At 42.8% G+C, this 27,136-nt stretch overlaps 1 protein-coding gene across 6 annotated transcripts in view; it reads left to right on the top strand.

Moving 5' to 3' along the window:
- Window positions 1-27,136, top strand: part of LOC139373794 (engulfment and cell motility protein 1) — a 162,960-nt gene that overhangs the window by 85,446 nt on the left and 50,378 nt on the right. For all 6 annotated transcript variants that reach the window (XM_071114795.1, XM_071114791.1, XM_071114793.1 and 3 more), the window contains one exon: window positions 16,163-16,299. In XM_071114795.1, coding sequence (XP_070970896.1) covers window positions 16,163-16,299 — 137 coding nt within the window. The remainder of the gene's footprint in view (window positions 1-16,162; window positions 16,300-27,136) is intronic.

Raw genomic sequence — 27,136 nt, 5'->3', positions numbered from 1 at the left:
TACTTTGCCACCATGGCCTTTTTTTTGCCTTTACCTCCCTTATCTCACCTCATTTGCTCACATTGTATATAGACTTACTTCTCTACTGTATTATTGACTGTATGTTTGTTTTACTCCATGTGCAACTCTGTGTTGTTGTATGTGTCGAACTGCTTTGCTTTATCTTGACCAGGTCGCAGTTGTAAATGAGAACTTGTTCTCAACTTGCCTACCTGGTTAAATAAAGTTTAAATAAAAAAATATAAATAAAAAATATGGTGAACCTCTTTTGACGATAGGGGGAAAAGGGTCCCATTTGGGACACACCCCTTGGCTTATACCTTGAGGTCATTGTAGCCTACTGCCATTTTAAATCGGGTGCTGTGGCTTAATATCCCCCACTCAGACAACAACACCACCACAACAACGACCACAACAACCGCCGCAGAGCAGATTGCTGGGTCAGAGCTCGTATGAAGGACGCAGGGTATTCTGGAACATTCTCAAGTCAACAGATCAGTTTGAAAGAACCTTTTCTCTGTTTTCCTTCCTGGGAACTTTGGTGCCAGACGACAACGACAACGTGCATTGCACTTTAATGTTTCCACTTGACCCGAGGTTCAGTTACTGCCACAGTCGCCACCATAAATAAATATTGTTTTGGCACTTCTCTTGTTTGTATTTATATATTTGTATGCAGATGTGTGGTGAGCAGGTTGGGAGTTAAGGGGTATGCATGGGGCTTGTTTGGGCAAGCTTGCTGGGCTGGCTCCCTGTGTGTGTGTGTGTGTGTCACCTTGCTGCTTGGCTCTGTGTGCATTATTCATGTTCCCTTCCAGGGGTCCCCTCTCCTCCTCTCCAGCACCCCACCGCAGATCTTAAAGATTTATTGTCAGCAGCCCAGCATGTTTCCCCAGAACCGGTGTTAATGGAACGTCTGGTGGGCGGTTGGGCGAGCGGGCATGCAGTCAGGCGGGCCGCATCTCTCTCTCTATTTCTCTTTCTTTCTCTATTTAAAAGGCCCATGTAATATTTATGACGTTATTTAGATTGCCGGCTGGTAGTGGCAGTGAAAAGTGTCCTGGTTATTGATTCATGGCATTTCCTCTCCTTCAGACACAGGACAGATTGTATTTGTGGGTTCAGAGAGGAGAGGACAGGAGAGACAGGACTGGGCAGTTCTCAGAATTACCATGGCCTTCTCCATACCTGTCTCCTGGATGCTGGTATCATTCTGTAGAGCGAAACGTAGAACTTGACTTTTTAAGGTAGTTTACGATTGAGCCAACATGCAATGTCTACCGTGAATCCTCTCTGAAGTAATGCCTAAGCTTTAGCTCATCAGGTTAACACAGTCTTGTGACCACAAACCAGTATGAATCATGTGATGTCAGTTTTGTCTGACTGTTTGGAATTGAGTGATGTCATCAGCTGTTACCTGTGAGGTTGTTCCCCAGTCATGGTTGTTCCCTCCGAGGCTCCTCTCTGCTGTGTGCTTGTGAACTCAGCAGGGTCTCAAACTGATTAGCAGTAACACATCCTTAAATAAATAAAGGTTAAATAAACACACACACACACACAGTCCCACAGTCACACACAGTCACCTACCTGATTGTAGGTGTGCTGTGATGTGTTTGGAGTCTGTTAGTAAAATGCCACAGGGGATACTCCAGTCATCTCCTTTGTGAAGCAGCATTGTCAGCCAGAGGTACGGACACACACACAAACAGTGAGAGATGGAGTGAATGTCTTCTTGGTCTGCCTCCAAGTGAGAAATTGGCATTGAAGAGGGAAGGAGTTTGTTCTACTCTCCCTAATGATTAGCCCAATAAAATGCTATTTGTTGAATAAATGATCAGAGACCAAAGTATTTGAGTTTATAGACTGCTGCTGTGTGGATGAAAGCATACACAAAGTTTAGACAATACATTACATTTCATCTTACTGGGTTCAGTGCTTTATAGCTTACTTTCATCATTGGTGGGATCACTTCCAGTTCACAGAAAAGCAGTTACTACAATTGATTAAAGAGTGAACCCCTGGCCAATGGAGAGTCAGGCCTGGTTAGAATGAATTCTGCCACTGAGAAGGTCATCAATAGGTTTGATGCTAGAACTTCAGAGAATCTGATCATTAGCTTAAAAGAACGATCCTATTTGAAGTGACTAGTTAAATCCTGTGGTTTTAGCCAGTAAATCCTCTTACGGATGTTGTAGCGGGTGAAGAGGATGAGACTAAAGGGGTGGAAGGAGTAAAAGGGTGGATGATGTACATTTTCTAAAGAGGTTTATCTTCCCACTTTGTCCCCATCTCTTCCTTCATCCGCTCTGATCTAACGGGACTTGACAGGTGAAAGCTGCACGGTCTAATCCCATCCACTCCTTATCACCAGAGCTTTCCCTGACTGTTATTTTCCAAGGAACAACTCTGGGGTCGTAGTTACAGCCCACAACTATAGCGCCTGGGTATTCCTGGTAAGGTCACACGGTGAGGACAACACCACTTTACACTTTTGAGACAGATCCCATCTACAATGAGCGTAGTAGCTCTTCCATGTGCTGAAAACAAGCAGATATTTGAAAAGACAGCGAGCACATACACAAGCATGGGGTGTTTTCTACCGACTGCTAATGCAGTGGAATATAAAGTAGAAAAAACTGTGCTCATTCCTCAGCTCTGACAAAATGCTTGATGTAGATTAAATGCATTGTAATGTTGAGATTGCTCCAACATATTTTTTCTTCTTCTTCAGAGCAGGAAATAGACTAGTGTTGGCTTTGTGTGTGAGACAAGAAGAATCCGAGTTTGTTTGTTCTGTCCGGGACAGCTGTTGGTAGTAGACTGTAAGAGATGTGTGCTTATTTGCATACGTTACGTTTCTCTATTCCTCTGTATTTGAGGATGGCTGTCGCATAATGAAAAGATGTGAAGAACGATTTGAAATAATAATTCACCGGAATAAGATTGATTTTGATTTGTCTGCTTCTTATTTCTGAATTGGACAGGGCGGTGTGGTTTAAAATGGATGTGTGTATTTCTTCGTTCAGGAATAATTTTGTCTGTATTCGGGCACGGCTGTCAGATGTGGAATAATAGATGTTGGTTTTTCTCATGAGAATGATCTGATTTCTCTGCCTGTGTTTCTCATGAGAATGATCTGATTTCTCTGCCTGTTTTTCTCATGAGAATGATCTGATTTCTCTGCCTGTTTTTCTCATGAGAATGATCTGATTTCTCTGCCTGTTTTTTTTCTCATGAGATTGATCTGATTTCTTGTTAACAAACTACAGTTTTGGCAAGTCGGTAAGGACATCTACTTTGTGCATGACACAAGTCATTTTTCTAACAATTGTTTACGGACAGATTATTTCACTTATAAATCACTATCACAATTCCAGTGGGTCAGAAGTTTACATCCATTAGGTTGACTGTGCCTTTAAACAGCTTGGAAAATTCAAGAAAATGATGTCATGGCTTTAGAAGCTTCTGATAGGCTACTTGACATATTTTGACACAACCTGTGGATGTATTTTAATTTATTTTATTTTAACTTTAGTTAACTAGGTGAGTCAGTTAAGAACAAATTCTTATTTTCAATGACGGCCTAGGAACAGTGGGTTAACTGCCTTGTTCAGGGGCAGAGCGACAGATTTTTACCATGTCAGCTCGGGGATTCGATCTTGCAACCTTTTGATTACAAGTCCAATGCTCTAAACACTAGGCTACCTACCACACCCAAGGTCTACCTTCAAATCCAGTGCCTCTTTGCTTGACATCATGGGAAAATCAAAAGAAATCAGCCAAGACCTCAGAAAAAAAATAATTGTAGACCTCCACAAGTCTGGTTCATCCTTGGGAGCAATTTCCAAACGCCTGAAGGTACCACGTTCATCTGTACAAACAATAGTACGCAAGTTTTAACACCATGAGACCACGCAGCCGTCATACCACTCAGGAAGGAGACGCGTTCTGTCTCCTAGAGATGAACATACTTTTTGTGCGAAAAGTGCAAATCAATCCCAGAACAACAGCAAAGGACCTTGTGAAGATGCTGGAGGAAACAGGTACAAAAGTATCTATATCCACAGTAAAATGAGTCCTATATCGACATAACCTGAAAGGCCGCTCAACAAGGAAGAAGCCACTGCTCCAAAACCGCCATAAAAAAGCCAGACTACAGTTTGAAACTGCACATGGGGACAAAGATCGTACTTTTTGGAGAAATGTCCTCTGGTCTCATGAAACAAAAATAGAACTGTTTGGCCATAATGACCATCGTTATGTTTGGAGGAAAAATGGGGAGGCTTGCAAGCCGAAGAACAGCATCCAAACTGTGAAGCACGGGGGTGGCAGCATCATGTTGTGGGAGTGTTTTGCTGCAGGAGGGACTTATGCACGTCATAAAATAGACCGCATCATGAGGCAGGAAAATTATGTGGATATATTGAAGCAACATCTCAATTTAAAGCTTGGTTGCAAATGGGTCTTCCAAATGGACATGACCCCAAGCATACTTCACAAGTTGTGGCAAAATGGCTTAAGGACAACAAAGTCAAGGTATTGGAGTGGCCATTTCAAAGCCCTGACCTCAATCCTATTGAAAATTTGTGCAAGCAAGGAGGCCTACAAACCTGACTCAGTTACACCAGCTCTGTCAGGAGGAATGGGCCAAAATTCACAAAACTTATTGTGGGAAGCTTGTGGAAGGCTACCCGAAACGTTTGACCCAAATTAAACCATTTCAAGGCAATGATACCAAATACTAATTGAGTGTATGTCAACTTCTGACCCACGGGGAATGTGATGAAATAATTAAAAGCTGGGAAAAATGATTCTCTCTACTATTATTCTGACATTTCACATTATTAAAATAAAGTGGTGATCCTAACTGATCTAAGACAGGGACTTTTTACTTGGATTAAATGTCAGGAATTGTGAAAAACTGATTTAAATGTAGTTGGCTAAGGTGTATGTAAACCTCTGACTTCAAATGTATATTAGGGTGTGTGCGAGCTGTTGTAAGTCTCAGTCTCTGGTCTGTTGTTTTAACCACACTGGGTTACCTGCCAGCCCTGATAACTCTCCCTGTCCAGTCAGTCACCTTCTCGCCATCTAATACATCTTAACCCGTCTTGTAGACTCTTCTCTTCTCCACGCACTACTGAAGAGTCCTGAACAGTTACTACTCTATACCTTGCATCAAACCATGTACGTGTGTGATAACTGATCGTCTTTCTTGACCACAACTGTGTGCAAATATTTAAGTCCTGCTGTTTTAAAGTTCAATTTTCAAATGTAATTGCCAACATGGCAATAAATACAACTGATCTTACTCAACTGAGTTCTCACATTAAACACAGCATTAAAACAAAGTTCTGTTGATGACAAGGGGAATGGAAACTCAGCTGTTCACCATGGATGAGTCCCAAATTAAACCCTATTCCCTTTGTAGTGCACTTCCTTTGACCAGGGCCCGCAGGGAGCAATGGTACTCCATTGCCTTCATAGTGCACTACTTTTGACCAAATTAAGTACTATAAATGGGGAACAGGGTGCAACTTGGGACAAAAGTATCCTCCTGCCAGCGTGGACACTGACTGGCCCTGCCACTGACTGGCCCTGCCACTGACTGGCCCTGACACTGACTGGCCCTGACACTGACTGGCCCTGACACTGACTGGCCCTGACACTGACTGGCCCTGCCACTGACTGGCCCTGCCACTGACTGGCCCTGCCACTGACTGGCCCTGCCACTGACTGGCCCTGACACGGACTGGCCCTGACACGGACTGGCCCTGACACTGACTGGCCCTGACTGACACTGACTGGCCCTGACTGACACTGACTGGCACTGACTGACACTGACTGGCACTGACTGGCCCTGACACTGACTGGCCCTGACACTGACTGGCCCTGACACTGACTGGCCCTGACACTGACTGGCCCTGACTGACACTGACTGACACTGACTGGCCCTGCCACTGACTGGCCCTGCCACTGACTGGCCCTGACACTGACTGGCCCTGCCACTGACTGGCCCTGACACTGACTGGCCCTGCCACTGACTGGCCCTGACACTGACTGGCCCTGCCACTGACTGGCCCTGACACTGACTGGCCCTGACACTGACTGGCCCTGACACTGACTGGCCCTGACACTGACTGGCCCTGACACTGACTGGCCCTCACACTGACTGGCCCTCACACTGACTGGCCCTCACACTGACTGGCCCTCACACTGACTGGCCCTCACACTGACTGGCCCTCACACTGACTGGCCCTGACTGACACTGACTGACACTGACTGGCCCTGACACTGACTGGCCCTGCCACTGACTGGCCCTCACACTGACTGGCCCTCACACTGACTGGCCCTCACACTGACTGGCCCTGACACTGACTGGCCCTGAAAGGTGTTGCTGATGCTGCGTCTCACATACACACACACTCCCCTTGTTGCAAGTTGACGTCCACGTAGGGCTGGGCGATATGGCCTAAAACTCATATCTGCATTGTTTTTTTCAAACTTATTGGCGATTCACGATATATATCTCTCTTCTTAATGTTTTCTCTAAATAGGCTTTGTTGTAAAGGTAAAATACACTGCATTTAAAACAGTCAGCAATAATCTAATGAATTCAGAACTTGTGAAATTATATCTAGTCTGAATATATTCCTTCCACAACCATAAGACCCACTAATCATTTAATGATTTTATCGAAATAGTTGTACCTGCTTTTTTCTTACAATAACCACTGATCTGGCTTTCAGGTCTGACTATAAAATGCTCTTTTTGTTACAAATTTAACCAGAACCATGCATAATGCACATTCACTAATAATGTAGCAGGCATTATAGAAAATTAACACTGCTTTCATAAACAGTCTCTCAAGCACAAGCCCACGTGCTAGTGAGTAACCAACTAATATTTATATTTCAAGTTTAGCCAACTTGGATCTAGGTATAATTTCACAAGCTCTGAATTCCGCTAACAAAGGGAAACAGTTAATGTTATGAACAGAACTTTATGTCCGTCTCCAACTGTTTGAACAGCCTGTTAGCCTGTCCACTTTGTTCAGATGTTGAAATCAAGTGGGCTACCTTGTTTCTCAGAATGAGAACGAGTTGCCAATTCCTTATATAATTGTTTTAAGCTTTATGCTAAGTAACTAGTATAAAAATCCTTATTTGACTAAAATGCTGCTAGCGATATGTGATACCATTATGCACTTGCAACTAACTGAGCATTCATTTTCCAGAATGAATGTTCATTGGTACATCAGTTTTAGTAGTGTCTGCTCTGCTCCAAATTTGAGGAGTTGAGTTATAAACAGGGTAACTCCTCTATTACAGTAAAATAATGTCCCAATGTGTTTTGGTGTCCATATGGCCGATTCTGTTGGACCAAACCTCAAATGCAAATAGCAAGTTAACAGTTTGTCAGAGAGAAGGAAGTGATCAATCATCTTTGTTGTTGTGAATGGTAGGGGGAGGGGCTTGGGAGAAAGAGGTGACGCGAGAGGTTTCACTCGCCAAAATCTGTCAAATAAACCCAATGTTTCTATGTGCTTATTTTGAACCTAAGCTTATCGCCTGCCTTCCCACCTTGGGGACAACGACTCCCATTGTTCGAGTGGAGACATGAGCATCTTGTCATTACATACAGATCTCTGGTGTAAATGGGAATGTGCACAGCACAGAAAGAGCGAACGAGACAAGACCAAAAATACAACATGAGAACAAGCCGACATAAACACTCATTAAAACGAAAAATACAAAAAACATTGATTCTGCAAAACAGGCATTTGGAATATCGCGGGAAAAAAACACACATTTGAATGAATCGAATTCATTCGATATATTGCACAGACCTACGTCCAGGCCTGCTGGCGTGGTAATTGGAGTGAGGAAGACACGTTTGTCATGCTGGTTCCCTCCCTCGCTCCAAGGTGACTCTCCTCTCTGTGTTCCTCCTCTTGTTTCTCTCTCCCTTTAATCTCACTGGGCTCAGCCAGATGTCAGGAAGGCTCTCTGCCTGCAGGTCCCACACTCACACTCTGTCTTTTACCTTCTCTCACACACACATTTATGCTCGCTCCCTTTCTCTCTCGCACACATTTATGCTCGCACCCTCTCTCTCTCGCACACACAACACACCAACACCCAGACACACACTCTCTCCCTTTCTACCCCCTCTTCCTCTCCTTTCTCTCTCTCTCCCTGTCTGTCACCTCTCCCCTCCGTGGTCATATCTGTGTGGCTAGTGTTTGCTCTGTCTGTTGAGCTCTAATTAGCTATGTCCAGACAGGCGTCAATGTTCTGGAGCCTTCGTGGCCCGCCTTGAAATCAAACAGAAGTCTCTGAGATTACAACTTTTACCCCCAGGGCACCGACCACCCAGTCACAGCTGAGGATAGATAGGAGATGGGTTGTGGTATCTGACATTCCCAGAGCAGGCTCAAGAAAAACGTTTTTTTTTGTCCATTAAAATAACATAAAATTGATCAGAAATACAGTGTAGTCATTGTTAATGTTGTAAATGACTATTGTAGCTGGAATATCTACATAGGCCTACAGAGGCCCATTATCCGCAACCATCACTCCTGTGTTCCAATGGCACATTGTGTTAGCTAATCCAAGTCTATCATTTTAAAAGGCTAATTGATCATTAGAAAACACTTTTGCAATTACAGTTGAAGTCAGAAGTTTAGTTGGACTCATTTTACTGTGGATATAGATACTTGTGTACCTGTTTCCTCCAGCATCTTCACAAGGTCCTTTGCTGTTGTTCTGGGATTGATTTGCTTTTCATACCTGAGCGGTATGATGGCTGCGTGGTTCCATGGTGTTTATACTTGCGTACTATTGTTTGTACAGATGAACGTGGTACTTTCAGGCGTTTGGAAATTGCTCCCCAGGATGAACCAGACTTGGAGGTCTGCAATTTCTTTTCTGAGGTCTTGGTTGATTTCTTTAGATTTTCCCATGATGTCAAGCAAAGGGGCACTGAGATTGAAGGTAGACCTTGAAATACATCCACAGGTACACATCCAATTGACTCAAATGATGTCAATTAGCCAATCAGAAGCTTCTAAAGCCATGACATAATTTTCTGGAATTTTCCAAGCTATTTAAAGGCACAGTCAACTTAGTGTATGTTAGCTTCTTACCCACTGGAATTGTGATACAGTGAATTATAAGTGAAATAATTTGTCTGTAAACAATTGTTGGAAAAATGACGTGTAATGCACAAAGTAGATGTCCTAACCAACTTGCCAAAACTATAGTTTGTTAATAGGAAATAATAGTGAAGACATCAAAACTATGAAATAACACATGGAATCATGTAGTAACCCCAAAAAATGTTAAACAAATCTAAATCTATTTTATATTTGACATTCTTCATAGTAGTCACCCTTTGCCTTGATGACAGTTTAGAAGCTTGATGGCCGTTTGTTCTTTAGAGGATGTCGCTATATGGTCTATTTCTGTTCGAGTCTAACCTCTTGAAGAAACAGAGAGACAGACACACACACACACACACGCGCGCACACACACGCACACACAGAACTGACTGAAGGGAAATAGTCAAATAGTGTACCAATGTCCCAGGATATCTGGGTCTGTCAGATTTAAACTGTATATTTACAAATCACTGTGTTCCATTCTGTTTGTGCGTTACTGCTTATGGTAACACTTTGTTATGCAATAATGTGTTTGTTCCATTCTGTTTGTGCATTGCTGCTTATGTAATACTGTGGTATGTAGTAATGTGTTGGGCGTTACTGCTTATGTAATACTGTGGTATGCAGTCATGTGTTGGGCGTTACTGCTTATGTAATACTGTGGTATGCAGTCATGTGTTGGGCGTTACTGCTTATGTAATACTGTGGTATGCAGTCATGTGTTGGGCGTTACTGCTTATGTAATACTGTGGTATGTAGTAATGTATTTGTTCCATTCATTATGTTGTGACACACCCATTACAAATCCAAATGTATCAAGTGTTGTAAGAATCAAGACTTTGGGGCGTAACTCTTCAATACAAAGGTCATTATCAGTTCTCACATTAGCTTCTGACTTCCCTTGCAGGCCATATTCTCCCTCTTAACAGAGTTTTTGTCATCATATCGCTTGTCACGCGTAGAATGGCCCAGATTTAATTTTTTATCTCTTCAATTATTTGTTCTGCGTGGTAGAATTGTGTTGGTTAGATTTAAATATTCAGTTACCATTCAGGAGACATTACCCTAGTTGGAGAGTAACAGTATGAATAATACAACGTGAAGAAAAAAATGACTTCTCTGCACGGGGATGGAAAGGTCAGGTTGTTCAGACACTATGAACATGTTATGAACATGTTATAACCATGTTCTGAACATGCCAGCAAATGTCACCTGAGGTGTGTCTGTGCACTGTCGGGGATAGTGGGAGGGAGGATGTTACAGAACATTCAGATAGAAAAGTATTGAGTAGAACGTTTTTTTTTATTTTTTATTATTTTTTTAGATTGAATAGGAAATCGTGTCGGGTCTATTCATTCTATTTCTATCTGCAATGTTCCGAACATTTCACATGACTGAATAGACTCCAGGATGCATCACAAAGTAGAGAGCTCCAGGACTGCAGCTCTGCAGCCACCCTGTCCCAGTGTATTGAGAGCGGAGCGCCAAGTCTAGGTCCGAAAGGCTTCTAGCCCCAAGCTGAACAGCTCATCAAAAAGCTACCCCGTGTTTTGTTTTTGTTACACTGCTGCTACTCGCTGTTTATTATCTATGCATAGTCACTTTACCCTTACCTACATAAAAAGTCATACAAGTTTCCTTGCTGATTGAAATATATCAAAATCAAAATGTTCTATGTCTACGGTGTTAGTCGCAATATCACTGAAGAATGTACAACACCTTCACTTGACTTTTTCAAAATGTTGTTGTTACAGCCTGAATTTAAATTTGATTAAATTTAGTTTTTTGTCCCTGGCCTACACACAATACCCGATAATGTAAAAGTGGAATTAGTTTTTTTTAAAATGTTTACAAATGTATTAAAAATAAAAATCTGAAAAGTATTTAACCCCTTTGTTATGGCAAGCCTAAATAAGTTCAGGAGTAAACATTTGCAAGTCACATAATAAGTTGCATGGACTCAATCTGTGTGCAATAAGTGTTTAACATGATTTTTGAATGACTACCTCAAACACACAAACACACACATCAAAATGATCTGTAAGCTCCCTCAGTCGAGCAGTGAATTTCAAACACAGATTCAACCACAAATACCAGGGAGGTTTTCCAGTGCCTCGCAAAGAAGGGCACCTATAGGTAGATGGTCAAAAACATTTGTTTTTTTAAATGCAGACATTGAATATTCCATTGAGCCTGGTGAAATTACTAATTACACTTTGGATGGTGTATCAATACACTCAGTCACTACAAAGATACTGTCATCCTTCCTAACTCAGTTGCTAGAGAGGAAGGAAACAGCTCAGGGATTTGAGGCCAATGGTGACTTTAAAACAGTTACATATTTTAATGGCTGTGATAGGAGAAAACTGAGGATAGATCAGCAACATTGTAGTTACTCCACAATACTAACCTAATTGACAGAGTGAAAGTAAAGAAGCCTGTACAGAATAAAGATATTCCAAAACATGCATCCTGTTTACAACAAGGCACTAAAGTAATACTGCAAAAAATGTGGCAAAGCAATTAACTTTTTGTCCTGAATACAAAGTGTTATGTTTGGGGAAAATGGTTCAGTCTGCTTTCCACTTGACACTGGGAGATGAATTCACCTTTCAGAAGGACAATAACCTAAAACACAAGGCCAAATCTACACTGGAGTTGCTTACCAAGAAGACCGGGAATGTGGCTGAGTTAGTTTGGTCTTAAATTTACTATGTCAAGACCTGAAAATGGTTGTCTAGGAATAATCAACAACAGAGTTTGAAGAATTTCGAAAATAATAATGGTCAAATGTTGCATCAGACCAAAGGACATATTTCCACCGGTCTAATGTCCATTGCTCAGCTTTCTTGGCCCAAGCAAGTCTCTTCTTCTTATTGGTGTCCTTTAGTACTGGTTTCTTTGCAGCAATTCAACCATGTTTGTATCATACAGTCTCCTCTGAACAGTTGATGTTGAGATGTGTCTTTCACTTGAACTCTGGGAAGCATTTATTTGGTCTGAAATTTCTGAGGCTGGTAACTCTAATGAACTTATCATCTGCAGCAGAGGTAACTCTGTTCTTCCTTTCCTGTGGCGGTCCTCATGAGAGCCAGTTTCATGATAGCGCTTCATGGTTTTGCAACTGCCCTTGAAGAAACTTTAATGTCTTAAAGTAATGATGGACTGTTGTTTCTCTTTGCTTATTTGAGCTGTTCGAGCCATAATATGGACTTTGTCTTTTACAAAATAGGGCCATCTTCTGTATATCACCCCTACCTTGTCACAACACAACTGATTGTCTCAAATGCATTAAGAAGGAAATACATTTTAACAAGGCTTGCCTTGCTGGTGACACTGTCAGTAATATATTTAGAATTCAAGGCACACTTAACCTGTGTGCAAAGCTGTCATCAAGGCTAAGGATGGCTACTTTGAAGAACCTAAAAGATCAAATATATTTTGATATATTTAACACTTTTTTTGGTTACATGATTCCATGTGTTATTTCATAGTTTTGATGTCTATTATTCTACAATGCAGAACATTGTCAAAAGAAAGAAAAAACCTTGAATGAGTAGGTGTGTCCAAACATTTGACTGGTACTGTATGTAAATTAAATATTTCTAAAAGCATGTTTTCACGTTGTCGTTATAGGGTATTGCGTGTAGATGTGTGAGAGAAAATATATATTTAATCAATTTTAAATTCAGGCTGTAACTCAACAAAATGTGGAATAATTCAAGGAGTATGACTACTTTCTGAAGGCACTGTAGATGGATTGAGCTGAGAAACCAGATTTCACTCTCGGTGGGGAGTTTATGATGAATCCGGTAACCCAATAAACACACAGTGATTTCTCCCTCCCAGTGTATGTAATGCAGTCTAATGGAGTTCCCTCGGGAAACAGTTAGATTAGCTCTCTGGCCACACCATTGGCTGAGGACAGGGGGGGAAACAAGGGAGGAAAAAGGATGAGAACAAGTGAGAAATGAGGCAGGAAAGAGGTTGGAAAGGAGGAGAAGGAGGGAGAAACAAAGGAGAAGGAAGGAGCCATTCCCTTTAATCACCACATGAAGCCTCCCATCAGAGTCGTGCAGTATTCAGAGCCTTCAACCTCTCACACAGCCTCCCATCAGAGTCATGCAGTATTCAGAGCCTTCAACCTCTCACACAGCCTCCCATCAGAGTCATACAGTATTCAGAGCCTTCAACCTCTCCCACAGCCTCCCATCAGAGTCATGCAGTATTCAGAGCCTTCAACCTCTCCCACAGCCTCCCACAGAGTCATACAGTATTCAGAGCCTTCAACCTCTCCCACAGCCTCCCACAGAGTTATGCAGTATTCAGAGCCTTCAACCTCTCCCACAGCCTCCCATCAGAGTCATACAGTATTCAGAGCCTTCAACCTCTCACACAGCCTCCCATCAGAGTCATACAGTAATCAGAGCCTTCAACCTCTCACACAGCCTCCCATCTGAGTCATGCAGTATTCAGAGCCTTCAACCTCTCCCACAGCCTCCCACAGAGTCATACAGTATTCAGATCCTTCAACCTCTCACACAGCCTCCCATCAGAGTTGTGCAGTATTCAGAGCCTTCAACCTCTCACACAGCCTCCCATCAGAGTTTTGGCATATCCTGAGCCTTCATCTTCTCACACAGTACAGGAGAATAACTCTGTCTCTGTTGTAGATGCATGTGGAAATGTTAACAGAAAAGGCCCATAGTGTGTGTTCACATTCTAGATCATTTAAGAACTTTCCCTGTCAATTCAAATACATTATTTAGGAGCCCCCCAAGTGGCACAGCGATATAAGGCACAGTGGCACAGTGCTAGAGGCGTCACTACAGATCCGGAGTCGATGCCAGGCTGGGTCGCAGCCGGCCGCGACCGGGAGACCCATGAGTCGGCACATAATTGGCCCAGTGTCGTCCAGGTTAGGGAAGGGTTTGGCCAGCCGGGATGTTCTTGTCTCATTGAGCTCTGGCGGCTCCTGTGGCAAGCCGGGCGCATGTACGTTGGACGGTGTTTCCTCCGACACATTGGTGCAGCTGGCTTCCGGGTTAAGCGAGCATTGTGTCAAGAAGCAGTGCGAGTTGCAGCGATGGGACAAGACTGTAACTACCAATTGGATATCACGAAATTCACAGAAAAAATACAAAAGGAAAGCATCATTAGACTCTAATCTATGGATTTCACATAACTTGACAGGGGAGCAGCCAAGGGTGGGCCTGGGAGGGCATAGGCTCACCCACTTGGGAGCCAGGCCCAGCCAATCAGGATGATTTTTTCTCCCCCCAAAATATGGCTTTATTACAGACAGAAATACTCCTCAGTTTCATCAGTTGTTTGGGTGACTGGTCTCAGATGATACCGCAGGTGTAGAAGCCAGATGTAGAGGTCCTGGGCTGGCATAGTTACACGTGGTCTGCCAAATTCTTTAAAATGTACATTCATTTCTCTGGCAACAGCTCTGGTGGACATTCCTGCAGTCAGCATGCCAATTGCAGGCTCCCTCGAAACTTGAGACATCTGTGGCATTGTGTTGTGTGACACAACTGCACATTTTAGAGGGGCCTTTCAAGTCCCAGCACAAAGTGCACCTGTGTAATGATCATACTGTTTAATCAGCTTCTTGATATTCCACACCTGTCAGGTGGATGGGTTATCTTGGCATAGGAGAAATGCTCACTAACAGGGATGTAAACACATTTGTGCACAGAATTTGAGAGAAATTAGCTTTTCTGGAAAATTTCTGGGATCTTTTATTTCAGCTCATAATACAAAAAGAAACACAAAATAACAGTAACAAGGCTATATAAAGGGGCTACCGGCACCGAGTCAATGTGCTTTGGTACAGGTTAGTCAAGGTAATTTGTACATGTAGGTAGGGGTAAAGTGACTATGCATAGATAATAAACAGAGAGTAGCAGCAGTGGCCATTTGATTAATTGTTCAGCAGTCTTATGGCTTGGGGGTAAAAGCTCTTAAGGAGCCTTTTGGACCTAGACATGGCGCTCCGATACCGCGCTCTCACACACGCATACACCCACTACTTAAGCCTATACATGTCCAAACTGTGTAGGAATGAGTCAGCCATCCATGTGGGTATTGAAGTATGGCTGGAACGTGAGCCAAGCGTGTGTGCCCCCCACCATCGCTTTCATTCTGTAATCAACTGGATGGAAGTGTTTTAGTTCATCATAAGGGAGCAACATGCGTATAGCTACTGTATATCTGTGCCCATGGGGAATCTCTGTACTGATGGCTCTTATACCACTGACTTTAGATTAGAGTGTACCTTTGGGCCCTGGTCCAAAGTAGTGCACTTTTTTGGGAAAAGGGTGCCATTTTGGGACGTAGTCCAGTTGAAGTTCATGTTCCCGGTACTCACATGGCAGTCTTAGACACTGAAATTCAGGGATGCAACATCAGTGAATGAAAAATGAAAGACAAGTGAATCTAAAATACAAGTATGCAGATATAAGGGGTTGGTTAGCCTTGGTTTGATAACCTGGGTTGATATGTCTTTGTTCTCATAACCTCGGGGATTATGTATGTATAGATTATCATGCAAGAGATCTTCATTTAATTAAAGGCGGGTTCAGTCTCAGGTCTTTAAACCTCAGATCCCCTGATGCCGCCTTAAAACCTAAAAATGTACCGCCGAACTTGAGCATTTGCCAGCCGACCTGTAAATTGACCTGTAAGTTTCCCACCTAAAATCCAAACATCCAGTGTCAGTCTCTGACTGTGCCCTCGTCTCCTCTCTCTAAAACACATGTTCTGACTGTACCCTCCTCTCCTCTCTCTAAAACACATGTTCTGACTGTACCCTCCTCTCCTCTCTCTAAAACACATGTTCTGACTGTACCCTCCTCTCCTCTCTCTAAAACACATGTTCTGACTGTACCCTCTTCTCCTCTCTCTAAAACACATGTTCTGACTGTGCCCTCTTCTCCTCTCTCTAAAACACATGTTCTGACTATGCCCTCTTCTCCACCTCTGTCTTCGCAGCCAGTGAGAACTGTCATGATTTCCACCCTATGTTCTTCACCCACGACCGCTCCTTCGAAGAGTTCTTCTGCATCTGCATCCAGCTGCTCAACAAGACCTGGAAGGAGATGAGGGCCACCAGCGAAGACTTCAACAAGGTGAGGTTGGACTTTGTGGCTCAGTTACTAAAGTATGGCGCCTGCAATGTCAGGATCATGGGTTCGATTCCATCCTGGGGCCACTAAAATGGCAAATGGTATTCATTTTCAAAGGGTAATACTTCTGCAGGGGTAGCTAACCCTCTTTCTGGAGAGCTACCCTGCTGCCGGATTATTCTTCAGACCATTCTACTAATCAGCTGCTCATCAGGACCTTGATTAGCACAAACGGGTGTGTTTGTTTAGGGCTTGAACAAAGTCATGCAGATCCAGTAGGGCTTTCTTTCTTTCATTAGATTTGTCAGCACGTATAGGAATGCTACTGTAGTGTATTGTCCCATGTAAAGTGGTGTTTTCCGGTCAGGACATGCAGTGCTTTCGGAAAGTATTCAGACCCCTTGACTTTTTCCACATTTTGTTACATTAATCAAATCAAACTTTATTTGCCACATGCGCCGAATACAACAAGTGTAGACTTTACCGTGAAATGCTTACTTACAAGCCCTTAGCCAACAGTGTAGACTTTACCGTGAAATGCTGACTTACAAGCCCTTAAACAACAGTGTAGACTTTACCGTGAAATGCTGACTTACAAGCCCTTAACCAACAGTGTAGACTTTACCGTGAAATGCTGACTTACAAGCCCTTAACCAACAGTGTAGACTTTACTGTTGAAATGCTGACTTACAAGCCCTTAACCAACAGTGTAGACTTTACTGTTGAAATGCTGACTTACAAGCCCTTAACCAACATTGTAGACTTTACTGTTGAAATGCTGACTTACAAGCCCTTAACCAACAGTGTAGACTTTACCGTGAAATGCTGACTTACAAGCCCTTAACCAACAGTGTAGACTTTACCGTGAAATGCTGACTTACAAGCCCTTAACCAACAGTGTAGACTTTACTGTTGAAATGCTGACTTACAAGCCCTTAACCAACAGTGTAGACTTTACTGTTGAAATGCTGACTTACAAGCCCTTAACCAACAGTGTAGACTTTACCGTGAAATGCTGACTTACAAGCCCTTAACCAACAGTGTAGACTTTACTGTTGAAATGTTTACTTACAAGCCCTTAACCAACAGTGTAGACTTTACTGTTGAAATGCTGACTTACAAGCCCTTAACCAACAGTGTAGACTTTACCGTGAAATGCTGACTTACAAGCCCTTAACCAACAGTGTAGACTTTACTGTTGAAATGCTGACTTACAAACCCTTAACCAACAGTGTAGACTTTACTGTTGAAATGCTGACTTACAAGCCCTTAACCAACAGTGTAGACTTTACTGTTGAAATGCTGACTTACAAGCCCTTAACCAACAGTGTAGACTTTACTGTTGAAATGCTGACTTACAAGCCCTTAACCAACATTGTAGACTTTACTGTTGAAATGTTTACTTACAAGCCCTTAACCAACAGTGTAGACTTTACTGTTGAAATGCTGACTTACAAGCCCTTAACCAACAGTGTAGACTTTACTGTTGAAATGCTGACTTACAAGCCCTTAACCAACAGTGTAGACTTTACTGTTGAAATGCTGACTTACAAGCCCTTAACCAACAGTGTAGACTTTACTGTTGAAATGCTGACTTACAAGCCCTTAACCAACAGTGTAGACTTTACTGTTGAAATGCTGACTTACAAGCCCTTAACCAACAGTGTAGACTTTACCTTGAAATGCTTACTTACAAGCCCTTAACCAACAGTGTAGACTTTACTGTTGAAATGCTGACTTACAAGCCCTTAACCAACAGTGTAGACTTTACTGTTGAAATGCTGACTTACAAGCCCTTAACCAACAGTGTAGACTTTACCGTGAAATGCTGACTTACAAGCCCTTAACCAACAGTGTAGACTTTACCGTGAAATGCTGACTTACAAGCCCTTAACCAACAGTGTAGACTTTACTGTTGAAATGCTGACTTACAAGCCCTTAACCAACAGTGTAGACTTTACCGTGAAATGCTGACTTACAAGCCCTTAACCAACAGTGTAGACTTTACCGTGAAATGCTGACTTACAAGCCCTTAACCAACAGTGTAGACTTTACCGTGAAATGCTGACTTACAAGCCCTTAACCAACAGTGTAGACTTTACCGTGAAATGCTGACTTACAAGCCCTTAACCAACAGTGTAGACTTTACTGTTGAAATGCTGACTTACAAGCCCTTAACCAACAGTGTAGACTTTACCGTGAAATGCTGACTTACAAGCCCTTAACCAACAGTGTAGACTTTACTGTTGAAATGCTGACTTACAAGCCCTTAACCAACAGTGTAGACTTTACCGTGAAATGCTGACTTACAAGCCCTTAACCAACAGTGTAGACTTTACCGTGAAATGCTGACTTACAAGCCCTTAACCAACAGTGTAGACTTTACTGTTGAAATGCTGACTTTCAAGCCCTTAACCAACAGTGTAGACTTTACTGTTGAAATGCTGACTTACAAGCCCTTAACCAACAGTGTAGACTTTACCGTGAAATGCTGACTTACAAGCCCTTAACCAACAGTGTAGACTTTACTGTTGAAATGCTGACTTACAAGCCCTTAACCAACAGTGTAGACTTTACCGTGAAATGCTGACTTACAAGCCCTTAACCAACAGTGTAGACTTTACCGTGAAATGCTGACTTACAAGCCCTTAACCAACAGTGTAGACTTTACTGTTGAAATGCTGACTTTCAAGCCCTTAACCAACAGTGTAGACTTTACTGTTGAAATGCTGACTTACAAGCCCTTAACCAACAGTGTAGACTTTACCGTGAAATGCTGACTTACAAGCCCTTAACCAACAGTGTAGACTTTACCGTGAAATGCTGACTTACAAGCCCTTAACCAACAGTGTAGACTTTACTGTTGAAATGCTGACTTACAAGCCCTTAACCAACAGTGTAGACTTTACCGTGAAATGCTGACTTACAAGCCCTTAACCAACAGTGTAGACTTTACTGTTGAAATGCTTACTTACAAGCCCTTAACCAACAGTGTAGACTTTACCGTGAAATGCTGACTTACAAGCCCTTAACCAACAGTGTAGACTTTACTGTTGAAATGCTGACTTACAAGCCTAGGCTACAATAAAAAGTCATAATAAAAAGTAACACAATAAGAATAACAAGGGGGCACAGGGGGCACCGGTACCGAGTCAGTGTGCAAGGGGTACAGGCTAGTTGAGGTAATCTGTACATGTAGGTGGGGGCGAAGTGACTATGCATAGGTAACAAATAAACAGTGAGTAGCAGCAGTGTACAAGGAGGGAGGTCAATGTAAATTGTCCTGTAGCGATTTTTATGAATTGATCAGCAGAATAATAGTTTGGGGGTAGAATGTTTTGAGGATCCTTTTGGTCCTAGACTTGGCGCTCCGGTACCGCTTGCTGTGCGGTGGGAGAGAAAACAGTCTATAACTTGGGTGACTGGAGTCTCTGACAATTTTATTGGCTTTCCTTTGACACCGCCTATTATATAGGTCCTGGATGGCAGGAAGCTTGGCCCCAGTGATGTTCTGGGCCGTTCACACTACCCTCTGTAGCACCTTATGGTCAGATGCCGAGCAGTTGCCATAGAAGGCGGTGATGCAACCGGTCAGGATGCTCTGGATGGTGCAGATTTGCCAAATGGAGCGCGGGGGAGAGCTTTGTATGCATCTGTGTGTGTGGAGTAAAGGTGGTCTGGGATTTATTTTTTCCCTGGTTGAACATGTGACACGCTGGTCAAATTTGGGAATACTGATATAAGTTTGCCTGCATTAAAGTCCCAGGCCACTAGGAGCGCTGCTTCTGGGTGAGCATTTTCTTCTTTGCTTATGGCCTTATAGAGTTGGTTGAGAGCGGTCTTAGTGCCAGCTTCGCTTTGTGGTGGTAAATAGACGGCTACGAATAGTACAGATGAGAACTCTCTTGGTTGACAGCTTATCATAAGGTACTCTACCTCAGGCAAGCAATACCTCAAGACTTCTTTAATACTAGACACACACCCCCACCCCTCATCTTACCAGAGTTCTCTGTTCTGCCAGTGCATGGAAAATCCTGCCAGCTCTATATTTTCCGTTTCTTCGTTCAGCCACGTCTTGATGAAACATAAGATGTTACAGTTTAATGTCCCATTGGCAGGATTATCTTAATAGTAGGTCATCAATTTTATTTTCTAATGATTGCACGTTAACAAGGAGAATGGAAGGCATTGGGAGTTTACTCGCTCGCCTCCGGCTTCTCAGAAGGATCCCCGATCTGCGTCCCCTTTTCCGGCGTCTTTTCTTCACGTAACAGGCGTGAATCTGGCCCGTTCCAGTGAAAGCAGGATCTCCTTCTCGTCGGACTCGTTAAAGGAAAACGTTTCTTCCAGTCCGCGGTGAGTAAACGCTTTTATGATGTCCAGAAGTTATTTTCGGTCATAAGAGACGGTAGCAGCAACATTATGTACACAATAAGTTAAAAAATAAGTTGGGAGAATGTAAAATGTCAGCCATGTTCTTCGGCGGCATCTTTATCTTTACATTGTATTACTGTACATTACAGCCTTATTCTAAAATAGATTAAATAAAAACATGTCATCGATCTACACACTAACCCATAATGACAAAGTGAAAGCAAGTTTTTAGAAATGATAGCAAATTTATTGAAAATTATAAACAGAAATACCTTATTTACATCAGTATTCAGACCCTTTGCTATGACATTTGACATTGAGGTCAGGTGCATCCTGTTTCCGTTTCTACAACTTGATTGGAGTCCACCTAGGGTCGATTAAATTGATTGGACATGATTTGGAAAGGCACAACCTGTCTATATAAGGTCCTATGAGATTGAAGGAATTGTCCGTAGAGCTCCGAGACAGGATTGTGTAAAGGCATAGATCTGGGGAAGGGTACCAAAACATTTCTGCAGCATTTAAGGTCCCCAAGAACATAGTGGCCTCCATCATTCTTAAATGGAAGAAGTTTGGAACCACCAAGACTCTTCCTAGAGCTAGCAGCCTGGCCAAACTGAGCAATCGGGGGAGAAGGGCCTTGGTCAGGGATATGACCAAGAACCTGATGGCCACTCTGACAGAACTCCAGAGTTCCTCTAAGGAGATGGAAGAACATTCCAGATGGACAATCATCTCTGCAGCACTCCACCAATCAGGCCTTTATGGTAGAGTGGCCAGACAGAAGCCACTTCTCAGTAAAAGGCATGACAGCCCGCTTCGAGTTTGCCAATAGGCACCTAAAGTACTCTGACCATGAGAAACAAGATTCTCTGGTCTGATGAAACCAAGATTGAACTCTTTGGCCTGAAAGCCAAGCAAAAGTGAATTAATATCCTTAATGAAAACCTGCTCCAGAGCGCTCAGGACTTTAGACAGGGGCGAAGGTTCACCTTCAAACAGGACAACGACCCTAAGCACACAGCCAAGACAATGCAGGAGTTGCTTCGGGACAAGTCTCTAAATGTCCTTGAGTGGCCCAGCCAGAGCCCGGACTTGAACCCAATCGAACAGCTCTGGAGAGACCTGAAAATAGCTGTGCAGCGACACTCCCCATCCAACCCAACAGAGCTTAAGAGGATCTGGCAGAGAAGAATGGGGAAAACTCCCCAAATACAGGTGTGCCAAGCTTGTAGAGTCATCCCCATGAAGACTCAAGGCTGTAATCGCTGCCAAAGGTGCTTCAAAAAAGTACTGAGTAAAGGGTCTGAATACTTATGTAAATTTGATATTTCATTTTTTTCTCCAAACATTTTTAAAAACTTGTTTTTGCTTTGACATGGGGTATTGTGAAGTCATTATGGGGTATTGTGATGTCATTATGGGTATTGTGTGTAGATTGATGAGGGGAAAAAATAACAATTGAATCCATTTTAGAATAAGGCTGTATGTGAGTAGTTATAGTAGCCACTGCCTATATAAAGCCAGCCTCAATGTACAGAAGTTGATTTAAGATGCATAGTTGTGGGCTGCATCCCAGGTGATACCCTATTCCCTACATAGTGCACTACTTTTGGCCAAAGCCCATCAAAATTAGTGTACTACATAGGGACACAGCCATGTCTCTCCAGATGGGTTTTCCTCGAAGCGTGTCTTATTTTAGGAGTGATTGAGAGGGATGGGAATTGAGCTCATCTCCCCAGGCTTTCAAATTAAATTCTTCATTGTTGTCTGACATGAAATACACATCAACTCCTCTGTCGGTTGGTCTCACTGCTTATTTAACTCCTGGCTTCAGTAACAGGCAGAAAATGCTGTTTTATTCAGATAAAAACATTTTCTTTTCAACACACACACATCTGAGGAAGTCTGATTCAGTCACTGTCTCTGGGGAAGTCTGATTCAGTCACTGTCTCTGAGAATGTCTCATTCAGTCACTGTCTCTGAGGAAGTCTGATTCAGTCACTGTCTCTGAGGAAGTCTGATTCAGTCACTGTCTCTGAGGAAGTTTGATTCAGTCACTGTCTCTGAGGAAGTCCGATTCAGTCACTGTCTCTGAGGAAGTCCGATTCAGTCACTGTCTCTGAGGAAGTCCGATTCAGTCACTGTCTCTGAGGAAGTCTGATTCAGTCACTGTCTCTGAGGAAGTCTGATTCAGTCACTGTCTCTGAGGAAGTCTGATTCAGTCACTGTCTCTGAGGAAGTCTGATTCAGTCACTGTCACTGAGGAAGTCTGATTCAGTCACTGTCACTGAGGAAGTCTGATTCAGTCACTGTCTCTGAGGAAGTCTGATTCAGTCACTGTCTCTGAGGAAGTCTGATTCAGTCACTGTCTCTGAGGAAGTCTGATTCAGTCACTGTCTCTGAGGAAGTCTGATTGTGTTTTTTTTTTGCCAGACTGTCAGATTGCATAGAAAATGTAAACTCCACGTGATATTGGAAACATAAGCCAATCCAATCAGTATTCTAGTACTGTACACAGCATCATATGAACATTCCATTTTTCCTGTTGTCAAATGAATAGTGGATAGTGTAAGGTAGGCTGTTGCTGTTTCAGAAGATCATCAGATTACTGTAGGAACAGAGGTACTATTTGTTGTGTGTACAGTATTGACTAACCACCAATCTCCTCTGTAGCTTCAACACCCTGCCTTGTTTTGAGGCATCATGATGTGAGTCATTGGCTGTGTCCCAAATGGTATCCTATTCCCTATATAGGGATCTGGTCAAAAGCAGTGCACTATTTAGGGAATAGGGTGCCATTTGGGACAAACACACTGTGTAACATTGCAGTAAAGGCACCCATCCTGAAACAGCAAAGTCTGTATGTGTTTGTTTGCCAACTTAGGCCCGGTAATGCTGACCAATCTCACCATCTCGCAAAGCCCTGTGCCTTTCCCCCTTCCATACTCTGCTCTCAGCCCCTCCGTACCACCCTGTAATATAAGGATGCATACTGTACTATACTGCCCGAAGGTGACATTATAATTGGGGATAAGCAGGAGTGAGCTCGCTGGCTGTTTTTATGTGTGTTGAGACACACACAGTGTAAAATGTACCCTTTTAAACGTTAGGACAGCAGTCCTAACATTTCTGGAACTAAGGTTGGCTTCCGTCAACGGGCTTTTGTACTGGGGGAGAGAAGGGCGTGTTCCATAGTTCTCAACTAATGTCTGTTCACTTGGGTGTGGCCACTGACTGGACCTACGTTTTACAATGAAAAAATTATCTTATTTAGAAGGATAAAATTAAATGTCATCTTTTCACAAACAGTTTCATATTTAAACATTTAAATTGCACAACAATTCCATGTGATTCTGATAACTAGAATGTGTAGACTTTCTAAGATACAATTTATGTCATCCTATCATCAGTAATAATGTCCCAAAACAATGACTGATCCGACATCATATTCTTTATGTACCAATGGACACTTTCAACTGGTTGAGAAAGGGAAATATTGTTCCATTCCCCAACCTTTTGACGTTACCGTACTTTCTCTGTGGTAACAAAGGGCTTTCCAAGAGTCCATTCTGTAGAGTGGAGGGAGAAGGTTTCAGTATTTATGGGGGGGGTCATAAACCTCACCCAACAGGGCAACGTCATGACAGTATATTATAATTAATTCATTATCAACATTTTCCATAACCAAACATTCTAAATTAATAGTGGAATATGTTGGGTTTAACAGTAACTTCACTGATCAATATATATTTCACGGGTCATTGATAATTATTTACAAACAATTGAAACAATTAAACAAATAGTGATCAGGAATTGGAATTATTCTAGTGTCGACATTTAATAATTATGCTTCCTACGTTCTTCACATATCAGCAGGAACTTCAAACATCATCAGGACATAACAGTGGTCATTTTTACTTCAACTGAAATCATTACTCTTCAGTATTTCTAACCACTCCCCTTAAACGCACACACTACCCAAACTAATGGAAACGTGACAGCAAGGCAGAATGGCACATTGCAAACTAGCATTGGGTACATATTGACCAACATGGTATGTCCATTTGGTAAATGTAGATTGGTGGAGCAAATAAAAGAACATCATAGCAGTTGCCCCGAGGCAGGTAAACACTTTTCACTGGCCTTAAGCCCACTAACCTTTTGGCGATGCGGTGGCACGAACCTCCCTGCATGGGCCTTTGTTGAAGCAGGTAAGGGAGCATTCTCTCCTGAACGATGCACAGTGGACACTGGGGTTGTCTCTAGACCCCTCCAGTAGTAAAAACCTCTGTGCCACACCCAGGAACATGCTGCGGTGCAGTCATTTTCTCTCCAAGCCCAGGGAAAGGGTCAAAGCACACCCTCTCCTCTCCAGGCTCTGAAGAGAGCTCAGTCATAATCAATTCAGTGTCAATCGATGTCGGGATGAAAACCTCACACACCCTATCATAGGGCATGAACTCCTGCAGAGCCCCCCATAGGAACAGCAGAGGAGCAGGAATGATACCATTCAGCCTCCAACAAGGTGTCCTCACTTGGGCCCGACTGGTAAACTTGACCCCAACCTTATAAATCAAAAATTACAGGTGGATGTGAATCCCGTTATTCACTTAGCCTACCACAGAGATGAGAAGTGTTTTCCCCACTTTTTATATACCTAACTACCGCAGTGGCTTTTCCATAGCCCCCCTACAGGTTGGCGCTCTGTCCGTGGTGCTGACACAGCGTGGCGAAGATACAGATTTTGCACCAACCTGTCACTCAATCATTTGAACTTTTTTGCTATTTTTATATAGGGACATAAAACTAAAACTGAGGGCACAAGTGGTTTTAATTTATTTTATTTTATTACAATGACCATAATCCATTGCGCGCCTTCTTGTCCGGTCTTTCTTTCTTTTATGCCTGCTATGTAAAAGAGACAGAATAATGTGCAATCTAGAGGGATAGCAGTTGCTTCAAGGTATCTCTACCATAAAATACATTATCTAAGTGATTGATAGTTGGTATTCAGCAGCCACAAAGGTATACCTTATCTATTAAGAAGAACTACTAAAATAGTGATTTTGTCAGACGGCATAGACAGCAGCTCTATAGAGATAAGATGGCCACATGTGGGCTGTATATTCACAGGTGGGCTGTATATTCACAGGTGGGCTGTATATTCACAGGTGGGCTGTATATTCACAGGTGGGCTGTATATTCACGGGTGCCTTGTATGACACCAGTAGTCAATAGATCTATCCTCCTGACTTGCCTAGTTAAATATATATACATATACAGTGAGGGAAAAAAGTATTTGATCCCCTGCTGATTTTGTACGTTTGCCCACTGACAAAGAAATAATCTGTCTATAATTTTAATGGTAGGTTTATTTGAACAGTGAGAGACAGAATAACAACAACAAAATCCAGAAAAACACATGTCAAAAATTGTATAAATTGATTTGCATTTTAATGAGGGAAAGAAGTATTTGACCCCTCTGCAAAACATGACTTAGTACTTGGTGGCAAAACCCTTGTTGGCAATCACAGAGATCAGACATTCTTGTAGTTGGCCACCAGGTTTGCACACATCTCAGGAGGATTTTGTTCCACTCCTCTTTGCAGATCTTCTCCAAGTCATTAAGGTTTCGAGGCTGACGTTTGGCAACTCGAACCTTCAGCTCCCTCCACAGATTTTCTATGGGATTAAGGTCTGGAGACTGGCTAGGCCACTCCAGGACCTTAATGTGCTTCTTCTTGAGCCACTCCTTTGTTGCCCTGGCCGTGTGTTTTGGGTCATTGTCATGCTAGAATACCCATCCCCGACCCATTTTCAATGCCCTGGCTGAGGGAAGGAGGTTCTCACCCAAGATTTGACGGTACATGGCCCCGTCCATTGTCCCTTTGATGCAGTGAAGTTGTCCTGTCCCCTTAGCAGAAAAACACCCCCAAAGCATAATGTTTCCACCTCCATGTTTGATGGTGGGGATGGTGTCCTTGGGGTCATAGGCACCATTCCTCCTCCTCCAAACACAGCGAGTTGAGTTGATGCCAAAGAGCTCCATTTTGGTCTCATCTGACCACAACACTTTCACCCAGTTGTCCTCTGAATCATTCAGATGTTCATTGGCAAACTTCAGACAGGCATGTATATGTGCTTTCTTGAGCAAGGGGACCTCGCGTGCGCTGCAGGATTTCAGTCCTTCACGGCGTAGTGTGTTACCAATTGTTTTCTTGGTGATTTTGGTCCCTGCTGCCTTGTGATCATTGACAAGATCCTCCCGTGTAGTTCTGGGCTGATTCCTCACCGTTATCATGATCATTGCAACTCCACGAGGTGAGATCTTGCATGGAGCCCCAGGCCGAGGGAGATTGACAGTTATTTTGTGTTTTTTCCATTTGCGAATAATCGCACCAACTGTTGTCACCTTCTCACCAAGCTGCTTGGCGATGGTCTTGTAGCCCATTCCAGCCTTGTG

Source organism: Oncorhynchus clarkii, chromosome 18 (genome assembly GCF_045791955.1).
Source record: "Oncorhynchus clarkii lewisi isolate Uvic-CL-2024 chromosome 18, UVic_Ocla_1.0, whole genome shotgun sequence".
Classification (NCBI taxonomy): Eukaryota; Metazoa; Chordata; class Actinopteri; order Salmoniformes; family Salmonidae; genus Oncorhynchus; species Oncorhynchus clarkii.
Note: the sequence above shows the minus strand (reverse complement) of the source record. Positions and strands in the feature narration are given on the sequence as shown.